The 26,968-nt window shown below is 25.6% G+C and overlaps 1 protein-coding gene and 1 long non-coding RNA gene across 2 annotated transcripts in view; one reads left to right on the top strand and one right to left on the bottom strand.

Annotated features, from left to right (window-relative positions):
- The window catches only part of LOC136090705 (uncharacterized), a 4,483-nt gene extending 1,608 nt beyond the window's left edge, over nt 1–2,875 (top strand). Inside the window, exon 4 of the long non-coding RNA XR_010643656.1 lies at nt 2,171–2,875. This is a non-coding gene — a long non-coding RNA (uncharacterized LOC136090705). The remainder of the gene's footprint in view (nt 1–2,170) is intronic.
- Nucleotides 2,876–16,629: 13,754 nt separating this feature from the next.
- LOC136091139 (uncharacterized) lies at nt 16,630–19,579 on the bottom strand. The gene is made up of 7 exons (XM_065818122.1): nt 19,434–19,579; nt 18,670–19,071; nt 18,226–18,421; nt 17,780–18,053; nt 17,545–17,644; nt 17,391–17,441; nt 16,630–16,949 (listed from the first exon to the last, which is right to left on the bottom strand). Coding segments are annotated over exons 1-7 (1,344 nt in total). The 5' UTR covers nt 19,435–19,579.
- Between the last annotated feature and the right edge of the window lie 7,389 nt (nt 19,580–26,968).

Here is a 26,968-nt window from a genome sequence, read left to right on the forward strand (position 1 = left end):
CACACTATTTGAATCAAAACATCCCCGAGCCATAGGCGAACCACCTCCATGCTAGACTGTTTTTGTAAGATTTCTATCTAAGAGTGCATCACAAGGTCTGCGCCAAACTCTTTGTCGTTTTTAAGCCAAGTATTTGACATTTATTCTTATCAGTCCACAACACTAAGTTCCACAATGCCTCACACTTGTTAATATGCAGTTTTGCAAATGCTAAAAGTTTTTCTTTGCTTATACGACTAATGAGGGGTTTTTTTTTTCTGGAGAAGGTTTATTTAAACCACCTAAATTATTAAACCACTTAAATTAAGTCTTCTCTGTACAGTTCGATAGGAAACATTTAATTTAAGATTTTCAACAATCTGCCTTATTTTATTGTTGAATTTTTTTTAGGTTATTGTTGAATTTTTTTTTTTATCAGTGCAATTAGGATATTGGTTATTGTTGAAGTCTTAATGGGGCGACCAAGTCTTTTCTGATTTTCAGCAGAACCAGTTGTTTCATACTTTATACACATCTTCCTAACACCACTAACTGATATTTGATATTTTTCATCACATTGCTTGTAGGTTAAGCCCTTTTTTCGATCAAAAGTGACCCGAGATCTGATGTCCAATGAATAATTTTGATGATAAACCATTATTATTATTTTAACTTTTTCTAAAAATAAATTCCAAAAAATATAGTTTAAAATGCTTATTGTTAATAACTTTAACAAAATATTTTTGATGTTAATACTTTTAAGTAAATAGTTATTGACAGAGCATTATATTTCATAATAAAAATGTAGATGTTTCTTACTTTTGTCACATTTTTTTTAGACAGAAAAACTGTAAGTTAGCAAAGTTCATTTAATAGAGTTACTTTTGCATTGAGTTAAAAAGAGTTATAAATGTTTTTTTTTCTCTCTGGAATCAAATTTTAAAAAAAACTTAAAACTTTTGCAGTTATAGATTCTGACGTAAATAATATTGTATATATATATATATATATATATATATTTATATATATATATATATATATATATATATATACAAAATTATATAAGTTTGTATATATATATATATATATATATATATATATATATATATATATATATACAAAATTATATAATTGTGTATATATATATATATATATATATACACAAAATTATATAATTTTGTATATATATATATATATATATATATATATACAAAATTATTTTTGTATATAAATATATATATATATATATATATATATATATATATATATATCTATATATATACAGTAAATTCCCGGTTATTCGAACCTCCAAGGGGTATAAGAATTTATTTCGAATAACCTGAAACTCGAATAACTGAATATGCTCTTTAAAATAACCTACTTTAAGTTTCTTTCAAATTTTAATAAAAGTAAAAAGACCCTTGGAATTTGGTGCTACTTCAGTTTTATCCTTGTAAAATAGTAAATATTTTACAATTCATTGAAAATATAGTCCATTTTTTATTTATTTTTTGTTCCTTAAATGTGTTTTTTTATCCTCAAGGGGAGCAAAAATTGTTTCGAATAACCGAAATTTTGAACAACTGCAGGTTCGAATAACTGCATTTCTGCATAACAGCATTTGCATGAGTTTGTTAAAGAAAATTCAAAGGAAATAAAAATTGCTTTGAATAAGCAGACAATTTTAAAATATGAAAATTTACAATAATATTTATTTCAACTCACATAAATAAGGTCACTCATATAGTTAAAAACTAGTCAATGGAGTGATACCTGAACCTATAATTATAAATTATATATATAAATAATTTATATATATATATATGTATGTATATATATATATATATATATATATATATATATATATATATATATAAATATATATATATATATATATGTATATATATATATATGTAATATATATATATATATATAGATAGATATATATATATATATCTATATCTATATATATAATATATAATATATATATATATATATATATATATATATATATATAAATATATATGTATATATATATATATATATACATATATATATATATATATATGTATATATATATATATATATTTTTACTTTTTAAATTTAATAATAATTATACTAATTTAATAACATTTTTTTTTTACATTTGCTTTCAGACTACTAATGGTACAAGTTTTGTTTTTTGATTTAGATTCTGTATCTCAATGATATCCTGGCCTATCGATACGATATCCTGTTAATTGTATTTTTATATATTGCATAAATATATATGCAAACACTCACACACATAAATTTTAAAGAAAATATTTATATTTTTATATATATATCTATAAATTGTATATGTTAAGCTTTTTTATATTTATCATTGTATATTACTGTTTGTATTAAAAATTGATTTTGGAAATATTGCGAGGGCAGAGTTCAACTTACAATTTAGTTTTATTTGCCAATTCAATATATATTATAGCCACGTTTAATTACGTTTAATAATATTTTGCGATATTTTATACAGCGCATTTAAGCGTTGATTCAACGTTATATTTCAACCTTTACTCGACGTCTTTGAGTCACGTTAAATCGACGTTTTACTAACAACGTTACAAATCCTTGCAAAATAGACTACTTTAACAGCGTTTATGCAACGCTTTTTAGGTAACGTTTTTTCAACGCTAAGTTGCGACGTTTATTCAACGCTTTTTATGTAACGCTTTTTCAACGTTTAGTTGCGACGCTTTTGTAACGTCATTTAGTAACGTTTTTTTAACGTTACGCAATAACGTTTAATCAACCTCTATTAAACAACGTTACATATCATTGCAAAATCGATTACTTTGTCAACGTTTCCGCAACATCTTTTGCGACCGGTTTTCAACGTTGATTCAACGTTGTCATGTTTGCTGGGATACGAGCTAATGTGGTAAGATTGTATCTTGAAGTTAAAATGTCATTCGGTTGTACCAATTCATTATCTGGAACAATAAAGCGAGATGCTTGCGGTCTTGGCATTTTATAGTTTTTAAAAAAACAATTTTTTATACTTTACAAATATTTTCAGTTTAAAAGTTTTTATGAAAATTTAAAATTTAGTGAAATTCTTAATTATGCAAAATCATTTGTTTAAAAATATTCCAAAAACAAAAGAACTTTTTAATTACTTTTTATTACGCAACAAAAAAGTTGCGCATTTTACTGTTATAGTTTACGTACATAAAATACGATTCAACCCATAATATATATATATATATATATATATATATATATATATATATATATATATATATATATATATATATATATATATATATATATATTATAGTGTGTATACTATATACACACTATAATATATATCTAGACTAGATACTGGTGTATATAGTTACTATATACATATATAATATATGTATATAGTAACTATGTACACCAGTATCTAGTCTAGATACTGGTGTATATAGTTACTATATACCTATTCTATATATTAAATAGGCATATCTTTTTGATTTTAAGATTTTCACTGCTTAGATAAATAATGATATTTAAATTTATGTTATTTGTATTTTTCATCTTTGTTAGTTACGGGAAAAAGGAAAAAGATTTATAAAAGCACGTTTATATTACATATTTTTTTTATTAATAATATATATATACGCATTTTATATTTTGACATTGCTTTTAAAAAGTTTCCAGTTTTTTGTGGGTTTTAACTTTAGCTATATACATGATGGAAAGAGCTTTAAAACGTTATTAAAACTATGTACTGTGCAATTTTATTTTTCTGTATAAACAGGCTTAAACTTATTGTAAAAAATAAATATACTTTTCTTATTAAACAAACCTGGTAAAAATAGTGATTTTTTTAAACACAAATGCTCACATAGTAAATTAACATGCTCAAATAGATTATTTATAGTACTTTCATTTGATATATAATAATTGATATTTAAACATTGCGAACATGTTTAAAAAAATTACAGATAGTTGCTACCAAATAAGGGCATATCACTTATGTAGCTTTTTCTTTATCTTACATTATAAATGCTTAGGAAAAAAAAACATCCCTGTACAGATTATTTACAGATCTTTCATTTGGTATATAATAATCAATATTTAAACATCTCCTTCATTTCTAAAATTGTTTGCTCAAAACTGCTAGCTAATAACTACAAATTACTTGTTTTCGCTAGCACCTATATTCTTGGCTTAAAATCATTTCTATCTGCTGTATAATGTGCCTAAACAGTTTATTTAAACTTTTATTTTTTTTAAATTAATACGATTTATATTGTTTTATTGCTTAAAGTCCAATTATTAAAATCATTTCTTTGTGCACCTTTTTAAAAATGTCAACTGTATTTTATCTAGCCTAATGTTGTATATCTTTTTTTTTTAGTTGACCTAGGACTATAAATTTGGTATCAAAGTTTATCATTTAATAATCTCAATATAATTGAACAGGTTTGATTTAAAAAAAACTTTAAATTTTTAATAAGGGTACCTATATATATATATATATATATATATATATATATATATATATATATATATATTATATATATATATATATCAAGGCCGCACCCAGTGATGTTATGGGCGATACCGTTTTAAATATATGAACTGATTGCGGCAGAATGGGGGAGGGGTGTTTTAAAATCTTTCTTCCTATACTTCTCTTGCAACAACTATAATTTACCTTATAAAAGCCTTATATATATATATATATATATATATATATATATATATATATATATATATATATATATATATATATATATATATATATATATATACATATATATATATATATATATATATATATATATATATATATATATATATATATATATATATATACATATATATATATATAGATCTATAGTTTGTTGGCTTTGGGAAGAGCGGAAGGAAAAAAGTGATTCTTACGCCAACATATACGTCACTTTTAATTACTTTTAACTTTCGTCCAACATTTCCGTGTTGGACGAAAGTAAAAACCATTAATTTAATTACAAATTAATCGTTTTTTAAAAAAACCACAAAAACGCAAATTTAATTGACCAGAATGTTTTAAAAACATTGTGAATGTTTTTAACAATATAAACAATGTTTTTATTTTATTTTTTTTAATAAAATGTTTTTATTTTTATTTTTTTTAATAAAATGTTTTTATTTTTATTTTTTTTACTGAAAATCATGCGCGGAATGTTGCTACATCGACTATCTTATAGCCTGACTCGCAAGGGAGTGCTGCTACATCGACTGACAAATAGCCTGACTCGCAAGGGAGTGCTGCTACATCGACTGACAAATAGCCTGACTCGCAAGGGAGTGCTGCTACATCGACTGACAAATAGCCTGACCCGCAAGGGAGTGCTGCTACATCGACTGAGGGTTTGGTTAGGGCAGGCAGTCTATCATTATTAAAAAAAAAAAATTCCGGTCTTGCATTTTAATTTTTACTTTTTGTCAACAAAATATCGAAAAAACTTTCGGACAACATCTAAGGGTTGTATATATATATATATATATATATAGAACCCTTAGATGTTGTCCGAAAGTTTATTCCGTATTTTGTTGACAAAAAGTAAAAATTAAAATTCAAGACCGGAATTTTTTTTTTTAATAATGATAGACTGCCTGCCCCAACCAAACCCTCAGTCGATGTAGCAGCACTCCCTTGCGGGTCAGGCTATTTGTCAGTCGATGTAGCAGCACTCCCTTGCGAGTCAGGCTATTTGTCAGTCGATGTAGCAGCACTCCCTTGCGAGTCAGGCTATTTGTCAGTCGATATAGCAGCACTCCCTTTCGAGTCAGGCTATAAGATAGTCGATGTAGCAACACTCCGCGCATGATTTACAGTAAAAAAAATAAAAATAAAAACATTTTATTAAAAAAAATTAAAATAAAAACATTTTATTGAAAAAAATAAAAATAAAAACATTTTATTAAAAAAAATTAAAATAAAAACATTTTATTGAAAAAAATAAAAATAAAAACATTGTTTATATTGTTAAAAACATTCAAAATGTTTTAAAAACATTCAGAATGTTTTTAAAAACATTCTGGTCAATTAAATTTGCGTTTTTGTGGTTTTTTTAAAAAACGATTAATTTGTAATTAAATTAATGGTTTTTACTTTCGTCCAACACGGAAATGTTGGACGAAAGTTAAAAGTAATTAAAAGTGACATATATGTTGGCGTAAGAATCACTTTTTTCCTTCCGCTCTTCCCAAATCCAACAAACTATAGATCTATATATATATATATATATATATATATATATATATATATATATATATATATATATATATATATATATATATATATATATATATATATATATATATATATATATATATATATATATATATATATATATATAGTTTTCCACTCGCCCACATGCCCGCCAATACTTTGGTCAGCCTTTTCTTTACCGCTTGCCAATAATTTTCAAGTGTGTTTTTAAATTGAAACAAACTTTTTTCTTCATTAAGAAGTTCTTTTTCCTTTATTAGGAAGTACAAAAAACAATTATTTTTTAAAATTGCACACGCCAGACAAATAATGACTGTCTGGCCAGCGCTTATCCGTGCGCTGGTGGTAAATTTCAAACGGAGAAGACTGGTGGTCATACATTGGCAACCCCCATGTCATTCCTAAGATCTATATAATGGGGGCACCCTACCAGTGTTTATAACTTCTGACAAAATGCACAATAGGTGTAGCCCCCTCGGGTAGAATTTGGGAATGACCTGGAGAACCACTACAATTTTTTGTAATAAGTCTAACTAAACTGTTTAGGGCAACTTTAAAATAATATATATATAAAAAAAAATCGAGTTGGCATTTTTGTAATTTAACACGCCTAGTAAAATTATGCTAAATGCCTAAATTTTAGGTTTTAAGTTTATTTTCAAATGTTTTAAGTTGTTTCATTGGATTCCTCATCCCAAAATATGTATAGGTACATATTTTCAGCATTTTAGTACACACAGAACAATGACATAGCTTTTTAGTACACACAGTCCAAAACCATTTTTCAAAATAGCAGATTTTTGATGGTTTAAGTCAAAGTTAAAACAGCTATATCTTTGGAACCGGTTAGAATTAGATGATAAAATTTTTTGAATCATCATAACTTATTAAAATCTTATAGTGGTGCAAAAATCAGCAAAGTCTGAGACTTAAGGTTGCATGCCCTAGATGTTTTCACATGGAATTCCCGTTAGATAATGTTCCTTTAGGTTAGGTATGCCATCGCCTATGGATTAGGTTTAGGCTGCAATCTTTTAATTAAAAGAAAGAAAAAATATTATAAATCTCTTCTTGCGTTTTATTGTTTACTTTCGAAAAACATTTAAGAGTTCTATATATATATATATAAATATATATATATATATATATATATATATATATATATATATATATATATATAATATATATATATATATATATAATATAAAATATAGTATAATAAATATTAAAAATTCAAAAATTTAATATTCGCATAATATAAGAAATGTTGTGTTATAGGACACATGAGACTTTTGTCACCATGAGTACCTTTTTTAAAAAAATGATATATCATTAAAAATATTTTAGTTGAAATAACAAATTTATGATGTTTTAGAGTTAAACAGTTATATTAATTAATAAAAAATATAAAATTTTATATTTACATAATAAACAGTCAAATTAATTAATAATAAATAAAAATATGTTAACTTTTTCAATGTTTTTATGCTAAATAATAAATAAAAATATGTTAACTTTTTCAATGTTTTTATTTAATCTTTTAGAACTATTTCAACAAATAATTTTGCAAATAATGAAGACTTTTATCAGCACATTTTTGGGTTCATTTTTGGGCATTTTGAGTGTAGAAAATGCAATTTTTATGAATTGATATTGAAATAAATAGTGGAGGAAAATAAGATTGTGTTGGTAAATTTTGCTTTCTTGATACAATTAGATCAGCTTGTAGAGCTGAAGAAGCATCTAGGGCATAAGTAAGGTCTGTTTGGGCCAAGTTCAGAGAATTATCTCCACTTTTAACCGCAAGAGGTACTTCATTAAAGATTAATGGAAAACTATATAGCCCATAGGTCCATGTAATATGATGTATGCCAGTGAAACATGGTTAATGATGTTTAGAAAAGACAGAAAAGATGATGATTAGATGGATGCGTGGTGTGGCTCTAAAAAACAAGAAAAGCAGCGATGATTGTAGAAAGAGATTAGACTTAGTGAGTATATCTGATAGGGACCGTTAGGAAAGATTGAGGTGGTTTGGACATGTAGAGCGAAATAATGCAGATAACTGGTTATCAGCATGTAAAGAGTTAGAAGTTTGAGGAGAAAAAGGTATCTATATATAGGTATCTATAAGGGTATATATATAAAATATATATAGCAAAAACATAGTTATTGTAATGTCTTGATTTATTTGGAAAAAAAATGTTTCTATATTAGCAGTAAACAGATTGTGCGTTATTCAAAAGGGGCAATTTTTTGTAAATTTTTTTTCAAGGTAAATTTTTGATAAAATTATCATTTATTTAAATATTTCACTTTCTAATATATTATATTTTAAATATAATATATTAAATAATATATATAATAATAAAAATAAATCAAATACATGAAAACATAAATGATGCCCAAAAATAGACGACACAAAGTGCACACAAAAAAAAAGACAACAATAAAACTTAAAAATTATTCTTTTCGTTTCTTCAAAACATAGAGATTTTTTTATTTTGTTTCAGTTTTTTTTAACTATTTCCGTTTTTGAATTCTTGTTTCTTTATTTATTTTATTTTCTTTAATTTATTTTCATTCAGCTTTCAAATTTTTTTTTTAGTTAATTTTTTAATGACTAGACTTAAGACTTGATTTGATATGTTACTGAGCAACTTGATACTTGACTTGAGACTTGATCTCAGTGACTTGAGACTTGACTTGCGACTTGCTCAAAACTAGAAAAAAAATCTTGTTTTTCTGAAAATTAATGGTTAGTGATGCATATTTTTAATAATTTACTTATATTATTGTATACATATATATATATATATATATATATATATATATATATATATATATATATATATATATATATATATATATATATATATATATATATATATATATATATATATATATATATATATATATATATAATATATATATATATATATATACGAGGGTCACTATTTATATTTCGGGAATTGGCAACACTGATGTCATGTTGTGAGTCCATCTGACGGTCGTATTTCGCTGTCCGACGTGTCTCGTGAAGGTCGTCCAAAATCGACTGTAGTGCCAGAAAACATCGAATCTGTGACGTTGGATCCCACATAATTTGACAATCGCTCAAAAAAAGGCTTGTGTTGTGGTGCTTCAAAAGACGTTTATAAAATCGTGACAGGTGATGAATCATGGATATATTCGTATGAGCCTGAAAGTAAGCAGCAGTCGACTGTATGGTTGTTCCAAGATGAACCAAATTCAACAAAAGTTGTTCGCGCACGAAGCACTTCAAAGAAAATGGTGGCCTGTTACTTCGGAAAAACTGGTCATATTATAACAGTGCCTGTAAAGGATTGTAGAACAGAAAATTCTGAGTTGTACACAACCATCTGTTTGCCAGAAATCTTCGGTAAAATAAGGAAAACAAACAGACGTCGAATTGTTCTTCATCATGACAATGTAAGCTTTCACACATCGGCTCAAACAAGAGACTATTTGAGCACTCAAAACATCGAATTGATGGGTCATCCGCCGTACAGCCCTGACTTGGCACCCAATGATTTCTTTTTGTTCCCATCCGTGAAGAATAAACTGCGTGGTCAACAATTTTCATTGCCCGAAGAAGCTATTGAAGCGTTCAAAAATCATGTTTTGGAGATACCTCATTTGGAATGGAATAAATGCTTTGAAAATTGGTTTAAGCGCATGCAAAAGTGATCGATCATCGTGGCAAGTACTTTGAAAAACAATAAAAATATATTCGCAGCTTAACTATTTGTTTTTGTTCCTATTCTCGAAATATAAATAATGACCCTCGTATACAGCATTCAAAATTTCGCTTTTTTAGCTATTTGTATGATGCTGCCCGTCGCGTTTTATGTATTTTAGTGGTAGTTTTATTTTGTTTGATACTCTCATTAAAAGATTTATAAAAAAAACTAATAAATTATATAAGAAAAGCTTAAGCTCTACTTTTTTTAAATATATAATAGTAATAGTCGAAAATAAACGGAAAACATTAAAAATTGAAGTTTAAAATTTTAGTTTTTAAGAAATTCAAATTGTTCGAATCTCTCCTTAACTACGCTGAGGTATTTTTTTATAACTTTTTACGCCGGTCAAAAAAATCCATTTTCAAAATTAAATTTATTAAATGTCCGGTAAAAAGTTAATGGGTTTAAATAGAAAAACCTTTACGTTTTACGTAACTTTGAGCAGAAAACTGAGCAGCCGTTGCGTAGTGGTTAGCTCTTGTCTCAGAAACAAGAGATCCATGGCTCAAACCCCACTTCTGGGCATGTTTTGCGACTTTGGTTCGGAAGGAGGCGTGAACTTCCTGTTAAATGCTTTCCCGTGGTGCTCTCTGATAAGACCGTTAGGACTTTTTGGACACCTAAAATTAAGTTAAAAAAATACATTTATATATATAAGCATATTTTATTACAAAATCAAGCGTGAAATTCAATTTTTTAGTTAGTTTCAAAGTTTAATGACCTGAAAATTTGCTTTAAAACTTGCTGCAAAACAAGATCTTAAGTCTGAAAAAAAAACATTTAATGTTTTAAAATGAACTGCCCAAAATAACGCGAATTTTACCATAAAAGTGCAGAGTTTGAATAATAAGTATTTTTTATAAAACACATTAAATCGTTATTAATTCTTTTTTTTTAATCACCATTTATTTTTACTTTTAATTTTCCGAGATTTTAACTATTGTTGTCCTGCATATGTATACATATATTTTTATTTTACAATATTTTACAATTATAAATGATACATCCATAAAATATTTTCATTATCTTATATCGTGTGTAAATTGGAACGAGACGCTAAAAAATCAAAATGCCAATGAAGCCTACGATATCTTCTTAACTGAATTTCTTACTCATTATAATGAAGCATTCCCTAAAATTACTAAATTAGTCAAGTCGAAAACGCTTTTAAACCCATGGATAACGAAGGGAATCCTTAAATCTTCCAAAATTAAACAACTATTATATTGTAAGTTTCTTAAAAAATGAACTTTGGTAAATGAAACTACTTATAAAAGTTATAAACGTTTGTTTGAATCTGTTCTAAAACGCTCAAAAAAAAAACTATTATTCTGAAAAATTAAAGAAAAACAACAGTACACAAAAAACATGGAACATTATTAAAGAGGTAATTGGCAAGAAAAATCTGGACCGAAATGCACTTCCAACTAATCTTAAAATTAATAATAACTTAATTATAAATAAATCATTAGTTGCAGAAACTCTTAATAACGTTTTTGTTAATGTAGGTTCGAATTTAGCCTCTAAAATAGGACCATCTCAGACAAACTTTCGTTCATACCTAACACCAAATAAATCTGTCATGTCTAACCATGAACTTAGAGAAGATGAATTATTAAACTCAGTTTCTTTACTAAAACCTAATAAAAGTTCGGGTGCTGATGATGTCATTAGTATTGTCATTATTAAATCAATAAGTTTTATAAAAATACCACTTTAACATATTTTTAATTTATCTTTAAAACACGGAGTTTTTCCTGAAAACTTAAAATGTGCAAAGGTTACACCAAAATATAAAACAGGTGATCCTTCTGATGTCTCAAACTACAGACCAATCTCAATTCTTACCTGCTTTTTCCAAGATTTTAGAACGTGTTATGTATAACAGACTGTTTTCTTTTTTAACTATTAATAAAATTCTTTGCCTTTGATTAGGAGTAATCACGTTTGTCTATTTCTTTATAAATATGGTTTAAATATATATTCTATATACATTTCAATTTGTACATTATGACGTTGTTTTTTATCTGATATAATAAACTTTACATGTATATAAGACACATTAAGATACTAAAAATGTTTTTAAAAATGTTTTTTTTTGTTTGTTTGTTTGTTGTTCGTGTATTATCTGTTATTTTATGATTTAAATTCAAAAGGTTTATAAATCTATAACCAGTTAGGAAAAAAATAATTTAATTAAAATAATTAATTAAAAAATCTTCGTATACATTTGGATATATTACACTGTAATATAGCGTAAAATGTTTTTTAGTTTTTATTTATCGTTATTTTATTTTAACGCAACGTTTTGTTTAACGTTTATTCAACGAGTTACTTTGTTATGTATTTTTATTATTGACATTTTTATTTAAAGGGGCTTGGTGATAAGACAGAACTTGTCTTCTTCTTGCCCCAGCCATGTATTTATATATTTGTATTGCATAAAACTGTAAACTTTTCTTATCGGCGAGATACATAATAATAATAATAATAATAATAATTATTGAAAAAGAAACTGCGTATATGCAGTTTCTTTTTCAATAAAAATATCTTAAGAGTACTTTTCAAATTAAAACCTTGTATATATACTATGAAAAAGATACGTATAACTTTTTCGTTTCCCTCTTTCCCCTGGAACAAAGTTTTACAAAACCTAAAGCGTGACGTATTTTGCAAACCTTTTTGCGTAAAAAAAATTGTATATTGTCACGAAATGATAAACACTACTTCATAAAAAATCTGAAGAAGAAAATCTTTCTCTCAAGATACTTGAACTTTTCTTATATGATGGTTATAAAGCAAGTCTGTATAAAAATCTGCCTAATTTTTATTTACAAATTTTTCCCATGGCCAAAAGAAACATTTTCATGGATTTATTTAATTTAAACTGTTTTATCCATAATTAAGGTTCGAACAGTTTCATATAAAATAACTCTTATAAGCAAGAGAAAAAAATAGATTTGTATTCAAAGTTACCCCGCCATTTTTTATTTAAAATTATATATTATAATTACTTTATTATTAATATAAGGCCGGTTTACACTATTTTTTTTTTACTTTTGAAATATATAGTTTTTTTTGTTGATAACAAGTAAAAATTTATAACTTCGATTTTTTAATAAGCTCAAAAATTAATACACGCTGCCCCCTCCTTGTATTTAGCACGCAAGAGTATTGCATTTTCTAATTCTGAGGCAATAAGTAGACAAGTTATTATTGATAGCATCTTTTTAATAATTTTTAATAAAACGTAAAACATAAGAAGAATATTGTAATTTATTAAGTTTTCCCAGGGATCTTTCGTACTCATATTTTCTTATAGATGAAAATCATTATAAATATGTAATTTAACGTAATGTAACTAACGTGTTTAGGTTAAATGTCATCACTGAAAACCCCATTAAAAAATAAAAATCAAAAACAGGACACCCTAACATGGAATAAAATTTAAAAAAAAAGAAGCTTAAAACACACCAGCTTAATATTGAGGAACAATATACTGAACACCTATCAAAAATATATAAATGTAAGTAAGTTCAATACATCAAGACAAGATGTTAATATTGAATATAATAATATTTCAAACAATTATTTAATTTTGGGATCCTTGATGAACAATATTCAGCTTTTTTTGAAATGAGGTTCGCTTCGATTTGTTCCAAAGATATACAAAAAATTGTAAGTAAAACATAAAATGCGCTTGCGACATTAACTTCGCTGAACGCTTGATTTTTTGAATATAACTATTAAATTGTTCACATATGGACGTGTTCACGTGAGACGAAGAAGTCAAACGACTGTATTTAAAGGCATTGGAACACTTATGTGTGTATCCATGAAAAATATCATGAAAGAATCTAGTCTTTGAAAAATACTGCGACTCTCTGTTTTTACAATACTCGGATAAATTGCACGCAAAATCATAAAATAAATCGTCCGGAGCTTCCGGACAATGAGTATAAAGCGACGCTGCAGGATCCTTTCGACCTTCACTGCCTGGGATTACATGAAATCCATAACAATGACCATGAACTGGACAAAACCAAAAAAAAGCATAAGTTGTTCCTTTCTTTGAAACGGAAGGAAATTGCTTGTCGCAGTTCACATCTGGATGGTCATCAAAAACAAACTTTTTGCGATCTTCTTTATCTATAGTGAAATCGCGCATTCTTCTAATTTGACATCGATGTTGAGTAAAGTAGTATGCGCGACCATACTTAGCTGGATTATAAGAATTTTCAATTATGCTGATATTACCACATGGTTCATTGAAAGTATGAATGTTAATTATAGCTTTCGCAATATAATCAACCAGCATTGCTACATCAGAGCGCGGATTTCCATTTGAAGAACAATTAACAGAATTAAGTATAAGGGACGACAATTCAGGGCAGAAATATTTAGATTTATGTACAAAAATTTTCACATCCTCAATAGAAACGCTATTTTCTAATACCAACATCATAAAAGATGATACCTCGGAACAAAATCTATATGGAATTAGGGAATCCATTGATGCATCAGCTGCAAGTAATATAAAAAATTCTGCAAGTGCTGTTCTTTCTTGCTGAGGACAATCTATTCCAGTTATCATTCTGTTAAAAGCAGCTTTAGCATAAAGGGATATAAAAAAATCTAAAGAGGCTTCTAAAGATAATACATCATGATTATCGCAACCATTCTTTATAGTTTCGCAAACAGTGCGGATAGATTTTCTTGCTTGTGCAAAATCTTTGGGGTCTTTTTCTTTGGTATTTGGAATGAAACAACGATCAAATCTGCGGAATGTTGTTTTTGAAACTTCTTCAATTTCTGAAGTCTCAATAGGTTTTACAAAGGTTTGCTTAAACCCAATACCAAGTTTCGTTCCATCACAAGCTAAAATGCGATTGTTGTCTCCACACATTGTGCACTGTTCTCGGAAGTCAATCCCCATGTGAGAAGTCCATCCGAAAAACCAATTAATATATTGGTAACATAACCGCTAAAAGTTTGACCACTGGTTTGAACCGAATCAACAAAGTCCCAACCAATTTCATACCCAGCGCATGTAGATGAGGATAATCGAAACACGCAATGCTCTGCACCATCCCAATACCTTATACATGACAGTCTGACACAACGTCGAAAAAAAATCTGCACTAGTATAACACCTCTGTCTGTATATAAATTAGATGTGCCATCCGGGAAAAGTTTTCCTTCTGGATAAGCATCGGTAGTCCATCCAGCCTAAAATATAACTCAATTAACCTAAAAGGTAATACAGTATCCTTTATTTAAAATGTTGCATAAATAATTTTAAAAATTGCGTGATATTACTGATATAATTAAAAGTAAAAACCTACTCCACATTCGCAAACACCATCGATAGAAGGATAAACCGATTGATTATGTACCCATTGGATTCTTTTATTTAATTCTCCTACCAATCTTGGAGAAAATGGATCTTGATCCACTTGTTGTTTACTAGGTGCACTTAAGCCAAATTTCCATAAACCAGTCACATCATCAAATAAATCAATCCACTAGAAATACACTAATTATATTAAAAAAATAAAATAATTGAAAAATTGAAAAAGTAAAATTGAAAACTCTTATATTTCCAAACATCTTTTGGAACTTTAAGTGGATTTATTTATCATATATTTATTATTATCATTAAATTCATTATTATTATAATGCATTATTTTAAACTATGATTATTTTTTAATATTTATAAAAAATGAATATTAGAAAGTTAAAAGTAATTAACACGTACGACGCTCTAACCACTGAGCTATTCTCTTATGTAGAGAAGCCGGAGTCGAACCAGCGGCCTTCGCACGTTTTTACTTAAATGTGAACACTAATTATAGTAAATTATAAGTGAAACTACTCATAAACGGATTTAGGTTGTATCTAAGCATTAATAGACTTATAGGATTAATAGACTGTATCCAGGCATTAATAAAACTTAAAGTTTGCAAAACCTTACTGTAAAAGAATAAAGAGTAGACAATAAAAAACCTTACCTTTTGATCTGGAAGTTCAATACCATCCATTGGGAGTACATCAATATCAACATCCTCATTTAAGTCACTGTTAAAAGAACTCAAATCCCAACATTCTCTTAATTTCATGAGATGACAGCAGACTTTGCTTACACTTTCACTTGTTAAGTATTTTAAAGCCCTTTTTGAGCCTTCATTAACCGTGCACAAAGAGTTGTGACATTGAACAACTCTCCTATTACTACCTGAAACCTTATAAATAGTAACAATAGCTACTGATTGATTTTCCACAACAGAAAATTTATTGACATTAAGTCGTGATGGTAATTCAATAACTGGAATTGAAGAAAACTTGAGCCCTTCATTCATCACAACAACATTTATATAACACGTATCAGTTGATGCTGGCTCTACAAATGGAGCCAACAGAGAAAAAAGGCTTTTTAACAAACGGACATGCAGGCAATAATTTACAACAGTAGCATCTACATGGCTGCTTGAAATTGAAAATATCTTGCATGAACAATTATAAATTGGAGAAAAAGTTGAACTTGTGACACTGATATGAATGAAATCATTGCACTAGGTATAACCAATGAATTTTTTTTTTTTGTGCAAAATTAAAAAAAATTGGTATTTACATTTTTTAAAGGTAGTTGATATAAAAATAATAAAAAATTACAATAAATTTACTTACAAGGAAATCACCAGTATCAGAATCATAGTCATTCATTAAAACTATATGTGTGGCTTCATCCATATATCTCCATTTTAAAACACCATGATTGAACAACTGTCCACAATAATATTGAAACAGATTTAATTGAACAGACGATGTGTTCTGCAAAAAAGGCAATTTATCTGTTGAATATTGGAGTTCTTCAACTTCATTACTGCTAATAATTGGTGATGACATACCAATAGATATTTTATTAAAAGGCCTTTTACGATGCCCATAAGTTTTACCTAAAAATTAAAGTTTCCAAACATCAGTATATATATAAATATATATATATATATACATATATATTTATGTATACATATATATTTATATATACATATACATTTATATATACATATACATTTATATATACATATATATTTATATATACATATATATTTATATATACATATATATTTATATATACATATATATTTATATATACATATATATTTATATATACATATATATTTATATATACATACATATTTATATATACATATATATTTATATATACATATATACTTATATATACATATATATAAACTCAAATAAATTTATAAACAAATTTAAATTAAATTATTGACATTCCATTCCTGTTCTACAAATGTTAAATTGTTGTAATATTTATTGATATTTATTTCTATAGGTTGTAGTTAAATGTTAGCATTAATTATAAAACTTACTTTGTTTCTTATCACATGGTACAACAGCATCAATTTTACCCATCGAAACCTCTGAAATTTGTAAAAAATAAAGTTAGTAAAACAAATAAGTTATAGATGGAGTCAAACTTGTTTTCTCATAACTTAAAGTTAACAAATTTTTGTTTGATAAAACTTTTTTCCTTAGCATATGGGATAGTTATATCATTTTTACCCAAAAGAACCTCTAACACTGCTAAGACTATTTTGCCAGGATCTTCACGATAACAACATGCCTAAGAAATAAAAATCTGAAAACCTAAATAAATAAATAAAAATCTCAATTATCAATTGATTATCAAAATAAAATGAAAATCTTAAAATGAAGAGAGATTTTAACATTTATAGAAAAATTCATAATCTTAGTATACTTGTATGATTCTATTTCTTGGGGAGGCAGGAAAATATCTAGTACAAGTTGGTAATCTTTGCTCAAACTTTACATTAGTGGATATCTGATTGCACCAGCTCCAGAAATGATCATTCGGTATAGATGTTAAAATGTAAATTTGCTCTTCTAAAGTCAAATTGTTTGATTGCTCTAATTTATAGCTAAATACTTTACCATTGTCATCTCTGACACAACGATACTCCAACAAAAGCTTTTCCCAATAATCATTTTCACCATCGGAACAAAGTAAAAATCTAAATTAATGGTACAAAATAATAGACACTTCAACAGATTATTTATTAAACTTAACTTAACTAATTTAATAATTTTAAAGTTATTTAAAAATAAAATTAATTTAGTAAAAATGGTACAATGTTTTCACACAACACAAAACAATAAAAGTAAAATGAATCAAATCTATGTCACCTTTTATTATCAGATGCATTGGATGTGGACCATTTCTGGATTTTGTACATTGAATAACACAATATAAATAAACATTTGCTGCTTTTTGATTCAATGTGTGGCTTAATTTGATTGAAAAGTTTTTGAATACTACTTTTGTTATTTGAAATTTGTCTGTCATAAAACCTATTTTTTGAAAAAATTGGTGTTTTTCTTCCTAATAATAAAATTAAAAATTGTATACATAAATGTATGTCACTGTCTCTCTCTTTATATACAAAAAAAGAATACACACATAAGGTCAGCGATATTTTACCGACCTCTTTTCTATTTTTTATGGTTAAACCAATGTGAATAAATGTTTTTGCCTAATTAAAACAGTTTAAAGTCGGAATATATATAAATAGATATATAGAATACATATATATAAATATATATATATATATTTAAAAAAAAATTAAATACCATGTGGTTTTTGCTTTTGATAAAGGTTATCTTGCCTTTTTGAATGGGATTCTACATCTTGACTTGTGTAAACTTGATAGGGAAGAACTGAATTAATTTCAAATTTTTCTTTTAATTTTGCATGAATGAGGTTATAATAACATCCACTTAAACTACCAAACTCAAAATATCTGGCAATATATTTGGCACCTTCAGCAGATGGTAAAGAAAACAAAACACAATACAATAAACAATCACTTGAACCAGAAGATGCTAGTGAAAGAAAGTTGTCCTCTGTCTTGAACAATGGAGATTTACCTACCAAAAATTCAGATTCCATTATTTCTGTTGTTTCAATGATAGCTTTTATACCATCTGAACACTTATTTAGATTGGAAATCATCACTTCTAAATTGGCTTCCACTAAATTGTTCAAAATCTAATTAAATATGCTTTGCTAAAACTCAAAATATAACTTATTATATAGAGTATGTCGTTACCAGCTTAGTTATTTACTGGTATAATATTTATACCAGATAATCATAGTAGACAATGTAAGTTACAAAACTGACAAGGTGTTGCTACTATTATAAACACTATTTTATTGTATATACTATTGTAAAATATTGGACTTTAGTATAAGCCTTAATACAAAATTAAATATTATTATAATCTACAATAAAATAGTAGCATGTTATTATTGCAAGAAACTTTATAAAACTTTTTAAATTTTTTCAAATAACAAACTTTTGCTATTTGAAAATAAATCAAATAAAAATACTAACTTTTAATATCTTCACTTTGAAACGCTCTTTGAGAAAGTAAATAAAGTATAATGAAGTCTAAAATCACAAGATCAACCTGATAATCACAAGATCAATGTATATATTATTTTCACCTTTAAAAACATTTAGGGCCTTAGCTGGTTACATTTAATAGGCTATTAAATAAATATTATACTACATTATCAATGTAGAACATAAATATTATAATAAAGACTTATCAAATATATTGTATACTGTAAAATAATTTAACTAAAATATTTTTTTAATATAATCAATCAATAAATAATATACTTTATTATATAGATTCAAGGTTATTTACAAATAGTAAATTAACAATATTAATAAAACACCTAATGTTATATATATATATATATATATATATATATATATATATATATATATATATATATATATATATATATATATATATATATATATATGTATATATATATATTCATATATATATATATATATATATATATATATATATATATATATATATATATATATATATATATATATATATATATATATATATATATATATATATGTATTTAAACAACTTTAAAAAGTATTCTACACAATAGAGTGCTCAATGTTCTTAAAAGAACAGAGCAATTATATATTAGTAGAAAATCACTTAACAAAATTTTTTTTTCCATTTTACACTGTGTTTCATCAACAAAGATCCATTAGAAATGAATCTTTGTTGATGAAACACAGTGTAAAATGGAAAAAAAATTTTTGTTAAGTGATTTTCTACTAATATATATATATATGTATTGTATATATATATATATATATATATATATATATATATATATATATATATATATATATATATATATTATATATATATATATATATATATATATATATATATATATATATATATATATATATATATATATATATATATATATATATATATATATATATATGTATTTAAACAACTTTAAAAAGTATTCTACACAATAGAGTGCTCAATGTTCTTAAAAGAACAGAGCAATTATATATTAGGAGAAAATCACGTAACAAAATTTTTTTTCCATTTTACACTGTGTTTCATCAACAAAGATACATCAGAAATGAATCTTTGTTGTTGTAACACAGTGTAAAATGGAAAAAAAAATTTTGTTAAGTGATTTTCTACTGATATATATATATATATATATATATATATAATATATATATATATATATATATATATATATATATATGTATATATATATATTCATATATATATATATATATATATATATATATATATATATATATATATATATATATATATATATATAATATATATATATACATATATACATATACATATATATATATATATATATATATATATATATATATAAATATATATATATATCTAAATATATATATATATATATATATATATCTATATATATATATATATATGAATATATATATATATATATATATATATATATTCATATATATATACATTTATATATATATATATATATATATATATATATATAAATAAATATATAAAGATATATATTCAAATATAAAGATATATATAAATGTGCTTTATAAAGGAGAAAGGACGTTCACCAATAAATATAAAAACATTATTGTAAACAGGCGTCAAAAATCATCAACCTATTAAAAAATCTCTTAAATCTTTAGTGGTCGAAAACGAGACTTTGATTTTGAAATAATATATATATATATATATATATATATATATATATATATATATATATATATATATATATATATATATATATATATATATATTATTTCAAATTATTTGCATTTAAATAAAAATACAAAAACGTGATACAGGTAATTTGAAAATTACTCTTATGTAACACCAAATTTCACAGTAAACAATGTTTCCGAATATTGTATGTTTTTTAATTTGATTTATATTGAGACAATGAAGTAGAATACACCATATAATCCGGTAAAGAATTCCATATCTTAATAACTCTTTCACAGAAAAAAAAAGTCAATATAACATTGATGTATTTGTTACGTGATGTTAATTTTTGGGAATGACATCTAGTTGAATAACAAGTGGGAGCAAGAGTTAAAAACTCAGAAAAAGGCAAATTAACCAAGTTGTGCTTAATTTTAAAAGTCATTAAAAGATCAAATTTTATTCTCCAGCATTCAAGAGAGTCAAGATTGAAGATACAAAGTCTTGAAGCATAATCTTTATATAAAACACAACACCGTTTGCAGACAATTCTTGTATAATGTTTCTGGACCTTTTCTATACGACGTTTGTCTTTTAAGAGATACAGATTCCACACAGGGGTACATGACTCTAAAATTGGTCGAATATAAACTTTATAAGCTCTTATCAAAAGTTGAGAATCATTACTGATGAAAGACTTTAAGAGTAAGTAAGCACAAGAACTTGCTTTGCTAGCAACATGAGAACAGTGATTGGAAAATTTCATATTAGAAGAAATAAATATCCCAATGTCTTGGATTGAATCAATTGATTCGATAGGCGGATCAATATATAAAAAGTATGAATGTACTGGTAATAGATTCTTACCGTACCGTAGTTGAAAGCATTTTTTGGTATATATATCAAGTCGACAATTATTTGACCATTGTGAAATTCTCATTAAAGTATTGACAAGGTTGATACTATTTCTATCTTTTCTTGCTTGGTACAAATTGCTGTCGCCTGCAAAAAGCTTGATTCCACAATCCCCCTCAATACACGAGGTTATACTGTTTATGAAAATTAAAAATAAAATGGGTCCCAAAATAGTTCCTTGGTATTCCATCTTTTACATGAATGTTGTTTGAGTATGAATCATTAATACACATTAACAACACGTTGAGAACGATTTGTAAAGAATTTTGTAACCTAATTTTCTTTCTCAAAGTCTATATAGATGATATCAACTATCTTTTTATTATAAACAGCAGTGGTCCACTCATTTAATGTTATCAACATCTGTGTACATATGGATCTACGCTTTAAGAAACCCCACTGATGCACAGAAATAAAATTATTCAGGAGTAAAAACTTGTAATGCTTTCAGCAATAATTGATTCTGTAATTTTACAAACAATATATGTCATGGAGATAGGTCTATAATTTGTGGGTAACGACAAGTTTTCTTTTTTAAATATCAGACATAATATTGCAATTTTCCAGATCCTAGGTATAATATTTTTGGACATTGACATTTCAAACATAATAGAAAAAGGAATAACAATAACATTTGTAATTGACTTTAAAAATATGGCAGGATATCCATCAGGGGAATAGGAAGATTTGGATAAAAGCCTTTGTAGATAAGAAACAACAGAATTTTTGTGTTGTGGTAATTCTAAGACTAATGTAATACCATTGTCAGTAACAAACACAGAGCCAAAAAAAAAAAATTTCAAAAGTTGCAATTTTTTACAATCATCTGTAATAAGAGAACCATTATTTACATATATATATATATATATATATATATATATATATATATATATATATATATATATATATATATATATATATATATATATATATATAAATATATATATACATATATATATATTAATATATATATATACATATATATATATACATATATATATATATATATATATATATATATATATATATATATATATATATATATATTGTATATATATATATGATATATATATATAATATATATATATATAATATATATATATATATATATATACATATATATATATAAATATATATATATATATATACATATATATATACATATATATATATATATATGATATATATATAATATATATATATATATATATATAATATATATATATATATATATATATATATATATATATATATATATATATATGTAAATTATGTTAGTGTATTTTACAAATAGAGTGCTCAATGTTCTTAAAGAACAGAGCAATAATTAATTAGTAAAAAACACTTATCTAACTTTTATCTTCGACTCGGAGTTTCACCAACGCTAGATCAACAGGAAGAGTTCTAACAGGAAGAGAACTATTACAGATGATCCAGCGATGGTGAAACACCCAGTCGAAGATAAAAGTTAGATAAGTGTTTTTTGGAAGTTTTAACCTTTATAAACAATAAAATATATAACAATGGAAGAAAAATTAATAAGTTTGCCTTAATTTTATTCCTTAAAAAGGGGTAAACATCCAAAAGTTCCTTAGCAACGGCCTTAGTGACAGTTGGAACTTTTTTCTCCAGAACTAATATGCACTTTTTCTTTATATTTTTACTGTACCTTAATCAAGTTCTTATCTACACTGTTAAGTTATTCCCGAGCTAAATGACATTGGTCAAAAGTACTAAAATCAGACCATATTTGAATTTGCAGCTTTTTATTTTTGAGTTTTTTTTTCCAATGCGTTTTTCTCCATTTAAAGATTTTCTACCTTCATACAAAGATATCTTTGGTTTTGTTCAATATTTTTCTTTGAAATTTTTTACAGAAATTTTCTTTGAAATTTTTTACAGAAATAAAACTTAGTTAGATGAAGGTGCTGAGTCAAAAATATATATACTATGGTATCCCATTCAAATTAAAGTTTGGGTCAATGGGGCCATTTTTTAGGGATTTATATAAAATTGTAAATTTCAGAGAATTGAATAAAAATATCAGTTTTATTTTTGACTCAGCACACAGTTCATATAAGAAGCAAGGTTTTTGAAAAGTTTCACTTGATTTGGAAAACTCTACAACTCGTTATCCTTGTTAGAAAATATGCTATTTTTGAGTTAATTATGCGCATAATTAATGACGTAATATTAAAATTATAAATTTTTTGTATTTTTTTGTCCTATTTGATTCCAATGCAATTGAAATGTTTAAATATGGGGAGATAAAAGGGTTCATTTAAAGATTTTATTTAAATAGTGGGTAGCCACCTTAAGTTAGAAAATTGTATGACAAATAGTTGTTTTTAATATAATTTTCTACCCTAAAAGGTAGAAAATTATACCTTACAAAGGGTATATTACATATCCTACCCTAAGGTAGAAATTTCTACCTTTTTTTTTATGTGTAGTGCAGAATTATCAAGTATTTTTAAGAAAAATATTATTACGGCAATCTAATACAGCGCACGTATTATATTGAATCGAGCGGCATAAACTAGTTTTAGTACTTTTATTCAAAAGTGTAATTTTTCTAAGAAGAGGGATGCAGAGAAGCCTGGTAAAGACAAAAAAAAAGAGAAAAAAGGATATTCAAAAAATCAATGAATGATTTTCCTCTATTGCTTTTTTCCGATAACGCTAACGTATACACCTGAAAAGAATATATCTATAAGCAATGCTAACTAAACTGCGCTAATCTTAGTTTAACTTTCACGCTGCATAGAAGTCAAAGCCTTAGTCTCACCTTAGCCTTACTCTTAAAGTAACAAAAAGTCTTAAAATATTGAGAAGAACTTGTATTGCGTTTACTATATAAAACTTTACGTATTAAACTTTGCAAGTTATTAAAAAGAAAAACTGGGTTTTTTTACATAAAACTTTGATTTAATTTAAAAAAACGACTACACAAAAAGCATTATTGAAGTAGTTGTACGGTGTAAAAAACTAAAGTTCTCTATCAGAAGACACTCCATAAGCAATTTATAGGATAGTTTCGAACTTTGATACGGATTAAAAAAATAAATAACCCTAATTTTAGTGCATTTGATTGATTTCTTTTTACACAAATTTAGCATCTTATAGTTAAAGTTGTTTGAGTGGCTGCGTTACACACCGTAGCAATAACCATAATAAGCATCACATTATGTTTGACAGAAAAGGAAATTACAGTTAATGTTAACTTTGTATCATGAAACAAGATTACTTAAGTTTCAATAAATCTCCTCATTTGTTATATGACTAGATTCTTTGACAGATCTCATGAAGCGAAGGTAAAGTGGAGTTAGATTTTACCAGATCAATCTTTTGTTTCTTGCGCAAGTTAATTGAAGCAATACAAAAGAACTCTGAAATGTTCATGCATTGGTAACTTTCATAAATTTTGTTTATATTGATTTTGCGGTGAACTTTTTCCTATTTGGAAAGCCAATAAACTCGTTAATTGGCTTTCCAAGAGTTTTTTAAACAGTTCTTTTATATTTATTCTACCTAAACAACACAAACCTAAGCTTCTGAATCTGTGGTACCTATAATGTATGCTTTCTGTTTGCCTCTATTTGCCTCTCTCAATTCGGAACTCAACATGCTTTTTTTATTTGTTTGTCTGAGTTTTGCTTATACATATTGTTTGATAGATTTTTCATTCATGTTCGATAAAGTATAGCTCTGCGTTAGATCAAAAATCATACTTCGTGTCATTTCTTTTTTCTGAAAAACCTAAAGATCAAAATAAACCTAAGCATAAAGTATAAATTTGAACTAAAAAATTATTATAGTAAATAGTTATAGGTAAAAAATAATACAATTATACTTTAAAAAAGTTTTTATTAATGTTGTACAAATATTTTATGAATATTATTAGAATATATTATATAATATGTTAATAGAAGAAATTACAGCTAAACTTATGATTTACTGATACAGTCGATACATGTAATTCGAATCCTCAAGGGGTCGCAAAATATGTTTGAATTACTTTATAAACAATAAGAGTTCTATTCTAAAAATTAAACCCTGAAATTACCGTCTTTCATTTAAATAATCTATCCATTTATAGAAGTTATAACCACAAGAGTTAAACTGTAATTAGTTTTCTGGTTATTTTTCATTCTTGTTGTTTTTAAATTTACTTTTTTTAACAGCTTTCAATTAAAACAAGCTGATTTTAACCGAAGCTATATAATTTATAAAAAAATCACTTTTATCTAAAAAGATAGAAAGTAGACGATCAATCTTTTTATCCGAATAGCATAAAAACTTTGTTTAAAGTCATTTAAAAATTTTTGTAAAAGTTAAAAAGAACCTTACATAACATAAAATTGAATGATACATAACATATCTGAAGTATATAAGTAGGACAATAAAAAAGACATTTATATCATTACCTAAGTATGAATTATTTTAATTTAGGAAGGTTCTTGTTATACTTTTTGAATCGCTCTAATTTGCATTTTCAATTATGCAAAATTGCTAGCACGTGACACATAGATCTTTTTTCGGCTCCTTAAATTAAATATTAAATCTAGTATTAAAAACATGAATGCACATATTCCAATGCTGATAAAGTTTCATATTTAGTACAATATACTGAATACAACTTAAGGGCGTGTCTAGAGGATGTCTGCTATGTCTAGGGTTTCCAATCCGGATAATTGAATATCTGATTATCCGGATAATTAGTCTTATTTTGACTCTTTGTAAATCCGGATATTTTTTGATAAATTAAAATGTCGGGAAACTTAAACATGAAAATAAAAACATGGAAAGTTTAATTTAAAATAACAACCTTTCAAATAAGTTCAGTATATTTACCCAAAATAAAACTTAATTTTATTTTGTTATATGTTAGTTTATTTTTTTCTACTCTTAGTAACAACTGTTTTTTGTTAGACTTTGT

Source organism: Hydra vulgaris, chromosome 14, assembly GCF_038396675.1.
Source record: "Hydra vulgaris chromosome 14, alternate assembly HydraT2T_AEP".
Lineage (NCBI taxonomy): Eukaryota > Metazoa > Cnidaria > Hydrozoa > Anthoathecata > Hydridae > Hydra > Hydra vulgaris.

Excerpts from the sequence above, each read along its gene's own strand:
- LOC136091139 (XM_065818122.1), bottom strand. Across the intron at positions 17,645-17,779 it reads CAAGAAATAGAATCATACAA|GCATGTTGTTATCGTGAAGA; the intron begins GTATACTAAGAT and ends TTTATTTCTTAG. Across the intron at positions 16,950-17,390 it reads ACCATGTGATAAGAAACAAA|GTAAAACTTATGGGCATCGT; the intron begins GTAAGTTTTATA and ends TTTAATTTTTAG.